The sequence below is a fragment of the Crocuta crocuta genome, unplaced genomic scaffold, assembly GCF_008692635.1.
Source record: "Crocuta crocuta isolate KB4526 unplaced genomic scaffold, BGI_CrCroc_1.0 scaffold55, whole genome shotgun sequence".
Classification (NCBI taxonomy): Eukaryota; Metazoa; Chordata; class Mammalia; order Carnivora; family Hyaenidae; genus Crocuta; species Crocuta crocuta.
In genome coordinates this window covers 1344405-1353327 of record NW_027530512.1, presented here as the reverse complement: position 1 = coordinate 1353327, position 8923 = coordinate 1344405, and the positions used below count along the sequence as shown (strand labels likewise).

Here is an 8923-nt window from a genome sequence, read left to right as displayed (position 1 = left end):
TCAGGTCATGATCTCACAGTTCATGGGTTTGAGCCCCACATCACCATCTGTGCTGACAGCTCAGAGCCTGGAGCCTGCTTCAGATTCTGTGTCTCCCTCTCCCTCTGCCCCTTCCCTCGCTTGTGTTCTGTTTCTCTTTCAAAAAAAAATTAAAAAAAAAAAACAGATTCTGATTCTGAAATTCGGGGTGGGGCCTGAGCTCCCAGGTGACGCTGGACAGCTGTTGTCTGCAGGACATTTTGAATAGCAAGGGGTGGGAGGGCTCCTACCAAGAGAGTTCAGAGTGTTCCCTCGTAGCAAAAACACGAGGACAGGGGGCACATAGATGTCACAGAGCTGTTTGATGCTGTAGAAAACAAAGGTAAGACTTATCATTAAAGAGTCCCTTCCTTACACATCCGTGACCTTATTCTCAATTCATAGGAGCCTTCTGAGGAAACTACCTTTTCCTTTTTAAGATAAAGAGGGGCGCCCTGGGTGGCTCAGTCGGGAAAGCGTCCAACTCTTGGATTGACTGTGCCAAGGTCACAAACATATTAAAGTTGCGTACAGGTGCCCCACATCATCCTTGACCCCCTCCCCCCACTTCTGGAAAGCAGTAAGCAAGGAGCAAGCAAAAAGCTGCCATGGAACGCTGTCACTTTAATATGGTGTGTGACAAACAACATCAAAGTTGTCCGTGCTCTTCAGTCTTGTTCTATTTCCAATTGGCAATATTAAATTTAAAGGGGAAAAAAAGTGTGTGCTAATAAAGAGGCTAACCACACCTCTGGACTTAAAAATGAGAAGACAAGCCACAGAAATTCTCTTCCTTAAAAAACAGCCATTTCAAAAGATTTTCTTTAATATCATAAAATATTTTCATGGACAAGTGAGCTAGCAAACACACATGCACCAATGTGCCTTCTGACAGATCCCCTCCCCTCCCCCCACTCCCACATCAAGGTGGACATGAGATTGGAGAAATGAATACAGCAGATGATACAGAGAGAAAAAAAATCGATAAAAAGTATGGAATATAACATTGTGCTTGGTTATTTTCCTATGTCACAACAAAACAAAACATTTCGGTGCAAACAGTTAATTTTTCCTCTTTTCCATTGAAGTCTGGTGGAGAAAAAAATACTTTTTCTATAATAAAATATGTGGTTTTTTGGTTTTTTTTTTTAATACTTTTTTTAACGTAACTCTTTTTTTCTTTTTTGCAGAAAATAATTTTGTAAACTGTCACTTTGCGGGCGGGGAGCCTCGATGCCACGTGGGTCCCGGCNCGCTCTCGCCGTACAGCGCCGTGGAGAAGGACATGTAGTCCAGAGCACCGGGCACGGCGTCGGGGCCGGTGTAGGGCGCCATCCGGGCGATGCAGTACTCCGCCTGATCCGGCGGCAGCTCTCGGCGCAGCTCGTCCACCGTGATGTAGTTCTGCAGAGAGAGCAGGCGGGGCGGCCGGGACCCTCATTCAGGGCGGCAGGTAGTGCCATGCTCCCCGCCCCCGCCCCCTACCTCTGAATACGCAGACGTGCGCCTGCGCACACATCCATATGTATACCAAGCATACACACACACGTTTCTTATGCATACACAAAACACACAGGCATTTAAAATCTCCTGTTTGCCATTTCAATACCTACTTTGGCCTGCTTCCAAGCTAATTCAAAGTGGCATCTGCACCTATAATTTCATGCACCCTCTATAGTCTGCAGGAACCATGGGCTGGATCAACACCAGCACCGACTCTGGTGGAACACTGGGGATCCCACACCCACTCGAGCTGGGCTCTGTGGAGGTCATGTCATTTCAGCAAATACAGCGAGCATCAAGTTTGACATCTGGCTGCAGACAGCTATCTCTTTGCAGGGTGTGGGCCTGCCCACCTCGCTAGGCTCCCGGTCCAGGTGTCTGCTTGCCCGTGACAGGCCTCCTTAGAAGCTTTAGGTTCCAAAGCAGCTCACTCCTGGATCTGACCCACAAGGTGGGCCCCTCGCCCCATGCCTTACTTCTTGCGAGTCCCCTAAGAACCAGTTTTAAGGAGTGTAGGGTTGACCTCAGGTCACTCCAGAAGTCAGGAGACCAGGCCCTGATTGGGCCTGAAGACCCAGAGTCACTTCAACAAGGTGGCTTCTCAGGGTCATTCCAGCTCTAGGTGTGACTCTGACAGGGTATCCTTAAACTTAAACCAGACCTTTAGGAACCTCTATAGTTTCAGTCTTTTTTCCCTTATAGATTGAGGCATTTCTGAAACTATAGTCCCTACTGGCTTTCATTTTTTATAATGAATCTTTTTGGTCTGGAAAAAAAAAAAAGGATGGCATTAAGGGTTATCCTGTGAATTTTACGGAATGAAAATCTGGTCTCTAGACCTCCCCCCTCTTTGCTAGTTTCCCCTGGTGCTCCCACTTTTCCATCGCCAGGCAGGGCATTACACGGAACTTGGGAAATTTGCAAACCAAAACTGATTGCGGCTCAAGGTAGAAGAATGAGGGGCATGCTTCTCTCCTGCTCCCCGGCAACCTTCCACGCCCGTGCTCAGAATGACGTAAGGGTGACACTACATCACTATCACATACCCCACTCTACCCACCTCCACCACTCATCCATCACTTCATCCCAAGTGTGAAGGAGTCCCACGCCCTGGCAGGAGACCCCTTTAAACTAATACTGTGTCCTAACACTTCAGCGGACACCTGGGCATTACAGAAACGGGGAGAGGTAGACAGCAGTTGTGAGGCCCAGCTAGAGGAAGGGGACACGGGGCGCAAGCAGCCTCCCCTCCACATCATACGGCACCCTGCACGGGGCCCACGCCATAGCAGACCCACCTTGTCGCCAGCCAGGATCTTGAAGGAGGCCATGACTTGGTCTGCCGTGTCTGTGTCGGCCGTCTCCCGAGACATAAAGTCGATGAAGGCCTGGAACGTCACTACCCCTAGGCGGTTGGGGTCCACAATGCTCATGATGCGGGCAAATTCTGCCTCTCCCTGGAGAGAAGAGCCAACCCCAGGCCTGTCAGCCTCTCTGCCACAGCCTGTTGGAAACCTTTCATTTGGTCTGGAAGCCCTGGGGGGCTCAGCCTGAAGCTGTCAGAGGGGGGCACAGCGGCCCTCTGGCCTACCCTGGGTGGTCCCGAGGGCATGACAGGGATACAACATCCGGGAGTGGAGACCCAGTTCAGGCTTCCCCCCCTCTACAGTCTCCCGGTGTTACAAATGCTGATAACGCTGGTAACAGCCGCAGTGGCGAACGCCACAGAGCATACTCTGTGTGCCAGGAGCTATTCTAGCCACCATACCGATTTCATCTCACTTAACGCCCACTGCAACCAGAGGACGCAGGTATTCATAATTTCCATCAGGTTTCCACAGAAGAAGTCTGAGGCCCACACAGGCTTGGTGATTTGCTCAAGGTCACACAGCCAGCAAGTAGTAGAGTTAGGATTTGAACTTGGATGGTTCACACCATCCAAGAGCACACTTGGATGTGCTCTCCCCACCACACCGTACTTTCTGTGCGTCAGAACGCAGAGCCCGGCATTCATGGAAGTTCCTTCATTTAACCCCGACGACAGTCCTCAGGGTTCCCCTCACCTCAGCCCTGTCCCCAAGCAGATGATGGCAGAGCTGGGATTTACTCCCGGGCTCACTGCACAGACAGCCTGCGCCCTTGCTTTGCCCTGGGCAGCCCACACGCTGAGCCCTGCATCATGGCCCAGGAGCTGCCTGGCTGCCCAGCTAAGGCCCCCACTCTGCTCAGAAGGCCTGCACGAGGGCAGACAACTGAGAAGGTTGTGAAGGCCAAGGGCAGCGGGTGGGGGAGGGGGGGCCGGCGTGGCTAGAGCTGCCCCCAGGGCAGAGGCAGAAATCTCTGTGTTCTACGAAAAGACCAAGTGGAGCCAACCCCGCCCTAGAAAGGCCAAACTACCAGTCCTTCCTGCTAGCCTTGGGGTCAACCCTGTCATCCACCATGGGAGTGAAAAAGCCCATCTCCACAGTAAGTACCAAAAGATCCGCCAGCGCGGAGACAGAGGCAAGAAGGCCAGGCCTCTGGGACACGCACAGGCCACGAGGCCGGGCCCAGACTTCAGGGCGCCATCTTGCCCACAGACCAGAATCGTGAGGCGCCCTCTGGGGAGAGCAGCCCCTAGCCTGGGGCCTCCAGCCTGCCCTGGCCAGGACTCGGCCTCTCTGGCCAGCTGGCTGGCCCTCGTCAGAACAGAGGATGGGGTTTACATTACCATGTTGTAACCCATGGAGATAAGGCAGGCGCGGAAATCATCCGTGTCCATCATGCCTGTCTTCTTCTGTGGGCCAGTGGCGCCAAGACACAGGAGGGTCAGAGGCAGGAGGAGGAAGGGCCGGCCCGGGGCCAGGAAGACAGGGCACAGGTGGCCAGAGGGGAGGTCGAGGTGTACGGTTGGGAGGTTAGGAGGGGAAAAGGAACACAGGAAGAGACACGTCCACGGGGAGGAGAAAGAACACGGAGATGCAAAAGTCCGTCCACAGGATGGAGAGCGACGAGGAGAGAGGAGGGTGGGCCCCGAGGAGGTCCCCATGAAAGACAACCAAGGGCAGAGGTCAGAGGTCGGAGCAGTAGGAAAAGCAGCCCAACGTGGGCCAGGCAGGGACAGCAGCAGAGGACGAGCCCCGAGGCCCACAGGAAAGGGAGGACAGGGAGATCCAGACAGAGAGAGAAAAGAAAAAGGAGAGACGCGTTATTTCTCGCCCCGGATGCCACCCCTGAGCGTGCTCCATGCAGAGGCAAGTACCTGGGGGTCGTTGCCAATATCATAACCCAAGCTGATGAGGCAGGCTTTGAACTCCTCGGGACCCAGCGTGCCGGAGTGATCCTGGGGCCGCCGTGTGCCAGGCAGCGAGCCATGCGGTGCCAGGGAGGTGGAGGCCGTGAGGGGAGGGGGGTGGGCCATGCCCCGGGTGGAGGGTGGTGTGTGTGGGGAGACACAGGGACAGAGGCATGCGGATGGGGAGGGTGGAGGGCGGAAGGGGCAGGGGAGGAGGGGAAATAAAAGTGCACACGGTTAGACACTCGGACGAGGTCCAGAGGGTGCCCTCTCCCTGGCGCACACAGCCCTGCTCCGGGAAGCAGGCCAGAGGGGAGCACGGTGAGCCACAGGGGTGCCCAGCCCACCCCAGCCCCAATGCCCAGCCCCGGCTTTCCAAGAGGGCCTCCCCCACCCCACCCATGAGGCTGGAGGACAGTGAGGCAGGCAGGGGTGGTGGGCAGCACCTGGCCCCATGCTTCCACCCCTCTGGCTGCCCCAGAGCCCCAGGGCACTGGGAGGGGCAGCCCCCATAGAACCTGTCCCAGAGCTGGGATGAGAACCCAAGACTAACATCACTGACTCCCCCACAGCATCTCCCAAAGGCTGCGGGGGGTGGCGGTGCAGTGGGGAGGAAGTCTCTGCTCCTCTGTCCGGACGCAGATGCAAGCGATAGTCCCCACAGCCAGGGGACTGTGGGCTTTGCTCCCAAGGGCTGACCCCTCGTGGCAGAAGAGCAAGCGTCATGGGCCAAAGATCTGCTCTCCGCCCACTCCATGAGCTCTTGCTCCAGAAAGGCAGGGAAATTCACAGGACACCGGGACAGGCCGACAGCACTTCCTGCCCAGAAACTGGCCCGGCATGGCCGCCCACCCCCTGGGCAGTGCCCTCCAGGGCCCTGGGGCAGGGGCTGGGGGCTGCTCTAAGTGCGGGGGCTCTCACCCGGTCAAAGTGGTTGAAGGAGGCTCGGAACTCGTTCATCTGCTCCTGGCTGATGCCCTTGGCATCGCGGGTCAGGATCTGGTTCTCCACCTCATTGATGGTCCTGGCGATGGTGGTGAGAAGCTGCTCCCAGCCCACGCGGATATGCTGGGGGTGCACGAGGGGCCTGTTAGCAAAGGGTCCCCAGGCCTGGACCCAGGCTGCTCCCGGCTACGCCTTCCCCAACTGTCCAAACGACCCAAGCAATCAAATCCAGCCTTCTGTCCAGATTGATGGCGTCACCAGTATAAGGACAACACACTAGGACAGGCCCCAGATGGTGAAAAGGGAAGCTTAGGCAGGGCAGTGGCCTCCGCCTGGGACAGATGAGACCAGACTGACAGCGTGGGTCACGTCAGGAAGGAGGGTAAGTTCGGCAGAGGGAGGGATTAAAAAACAAGGCCCGGTCAATTCCCTGTACATCCTTGCTCTGTGACCTCACGTCCGTGCCTTCATGGCCCAAACAATTTGTCACTTGGACAGTGGGTGCTTCAGCCGGTGTTTGGAGACCACCTGCATCGGATCACCAGGGTGCTGGTTAAAAACTTAGATTCCTCAGCCCTACCCCGGACCTTGAGAATCGAATTCTGGAGATGGAGCCTGGAACTCTGCATTCTCGATAAGCTCCCTGGGAAGTTCAGAAGGCCCTGAGGACTGAAGACCCCGAGCTGCAGGAGTGAGGAGCCGTGAGCATCCCCTCACTCCAAAGAGTCTGTCTTCCTAGTATGACCAGCTTCCTTGGAAGGTGGGTAACTGCTCCCTGTCGCAGCCCAGGGGAGGAGGGAGCAGAATGGGATCCGGGGCTCCTTTCTTGGAGAAGCGGAGTCAGTGCCACCCACCTCCATGGTGTAGTTGGTGTGCTTGTTGTCGAAGATGAGCGCCTCCTGGATGAGCTGGTGGTCGCCCTCCAGCTGGTCGATCTTGGGCTTGTAGTTGACGATGCTCTTCTCGTACTGCCGCAGGTGGCTGAGCTGGTCCTCCAGGGTCCCGTGCATCTCAATGGAGATCCGCCCAATCTCCTGCTCACCCAGAAGGAAGCCCTGGTCAGACCACCCCGCTCTGTGCCCCTAGGGTAAGGACTGGGGTACCTAGGTCATTGGTCAGCCTCTCAGATGATTCTTGGTTCCTACCCTAGCACCAGGGACCCCATCAGTGGTAATCAGTAAGCCGAGAGCAAGACACATTCAGCAGGGACGCACTTTGGCATGGAAATGGCATCATAAAGGGGTATGACAAACGCTACTGCCTCTCGAGTAGCTCTCATCCTCAGCAAGGGGCTGCAAGGTCAGCTGCTAACCTACATGCTCATTCCTCTGCTTGCCATTCAAACTCCCTGCCCAAGCCTTGTTCCCAACTGTCACCCATCTCAGGGACTCTCTCTGTGCCTGGGGAGCCAGGTTCCTCACAGCCTCAAAGCACCGGACTTACCTCCTCAGTGGCTATGCCCGCCTTGGCCTGCCTCAGTGTCACCTGCCCCATGGGCCAGGCCAATCCCCCTTTCTGTCTGTCCTTCATCCGTGTAAACAAACATCGTTTGTAAAAATCCTTTCTGTGCACTCATTTTGACCCAGCAAATATTTCCTGAACACCCACTATGCACAATGTGCTAAGCAGGTAGGGCTGGGGTACAGGAGAGACACAAACATGACCTTGACATGGTCTTTGCCCTCAAGGAGCTCAGAGGGACACCGTGCTCTAACCCAAGCAGCACCCCCTTCCCTGATCTACAGCCCTGATATCCGGCCCAACGATTCAGCAAAACATTCCATGCTTGCCCGAGTCTCGGTTCTCTCTCTGGAAAGATCTTCCTCTCTGCTCAGGAGGAAGGGAGGCCTGGTCAGCCAAATAAGTCAAAGGACAACGGGTAAGCTAGTCAGCTCCCCAGGCACTCATCCCTCGGTGGGACTTTCTCAGGTGGCTCTTGGGCAGCATCCCTGTATGGGTCTTCGCTCCCAAGACATTGGGACCAGCCCACTGGCCTTCCCTGACTGGCTCCATGCCCACAGTAGGGCAGCAGACCAGTCGCATTGCTCCAGGAGCCTTGCCAAGGAGGAGACCAGGCAAGCCTGACAGGCTGGGACGGTTCTGGGAAGAGGTGCGAACGCCTACCCCTGCCCCCCACGATGGGACTCACCTCCATCTTGGTCTGGATCCAGGGCCCGATGACATTGGCCTGGGCTGCAAACTGCTTGCGTAGCCTCTCGTTGTGCTGCTGGCGGGCATGCTCCTCCGTCAGGGCCTGGTCCCTCCGCGGCACCAACTGCCGCACCTGGGGTGGGGACAATCATGGGACCTTGGGAAAGGGCCAGCCACCTGCCCCATACTTCAGCTGAGGGAATGGAGGCGCCATGAAGGGAAGGGGCCAGTCAGTAACAGAGCAGGAGCGAACAGGCTGGCCTGTTCCAGAAATTCAGTCATTCATTATTAACTTGACAGAGAAGTGCTCACCATGTAATAATGAAAAAATAAAAAAATAAAATCAATGAAAAACAACAACAGAAAAGACAAAATCCCTGCACTTATAAAACTTTCGATGGCTCGGCCACCATGTCGCACCCAGCCCTTGGACTCACGTGGTCCCACTTGCTATTGATCTCCTGAGGACTGATGGTTGTGTAGGGATTGGTGCCTGCCATGTTGACGTGGTAGGTCTGGACAATCTTGGACACCTCGTTGTGGATACCCAGGATGGCCAGGCGTTCCTTGTCGGCATCAGGGAGGGTGGCCTTGAACTGCTCATGGGCTGTGGTCAGTCCCTGGATACAAGAGAAACACAGCGACCGGTGCCTCGTGTGGGCAAGATGAATGAAGGAAGCCCAACAGGTCCCAGGGTAGAGGTGGGTGGGAAGGCCACTGAAGGCCTGGCCCCACACCAGCTGGGAGACCCGGAACATCAACCTAGGATGCTCACGGCTGAGAACCAGGAGAGCAGGGCTGGCCACAGGGAGGGGTGAAGGCAGAGCCATTAAAGCAACAGCTTCATGCCCAGGGCTGGTGAAGTCAGGAGCCACCATCCTAGAGGGTGGTCCCACAGTCAGGTTGGGGACAAGTCTGCTCCCCAGGTGACCTCCTCCCACCCAGGCTTCCTTTGCAGAATCTCTTAAATCGAATACTCTACAGCCATATAGAAGAATGAGGAAGCGGTTTATTACAACGCAATGAGCTCCA

The 8923-nt window shown here is 55.6% G+C and overlaps 1 protein-coding gene across 3 annotated transcripts in view; it reads right to left on the bottom strand.

Annotated features, from left to right (window-relative positions):
* Nucleotides 1-826: 826 nt before the first annotated feature.
* Nucleotides 827-8923, bottom strand: part of ACTN1 (actinin alpha 1) — a 97124-nt gene continuing 89027 nt past the window's right edge. Inside the window, exons 15-22 of one of the 3 annotated variants that reach the window (XM_077767110.1) lie at nucleotides 8329-8511; nucleotides 7890-8024; nucleotides 6595-6774; nucleotides 5717-5863; nucleotides 4763-4843; nucleotides 4232-4297; nucleotides 2820-2978; nucleotides 827-1422 (exon numbers count right to left, since the gene is read on the bottom strand). In XM_077767110.1, coding sequence (XP_077623236.1) covers nucleotides 1228-1422; nucleotides 2820-2978; nucleotides 4232-4297; nucleotides 4763-4843; nucleotides 5717-5863; nucleotides 6595-6774; nucleotides 7890-8024; nucleotides 8329-8511 — 1146 coding nt within the window. In that variant the 3' untranslated portion in view covers nucleotides 827-1227. The remainder of the gene's footprint in view (nucleotides 1423-2819; nucleotides 2979-4231; nucleotides 4298-4762; nucleotides 4844-5716; nucleotides 5864-6594; nucleotides 6775-7889; nucleotides 8025-8328; nucleotides 8512-8923) is intronic. The other 2 variants (XM_077767113.1, XM_077767111.1) reach the window with 2 other exon arrangements.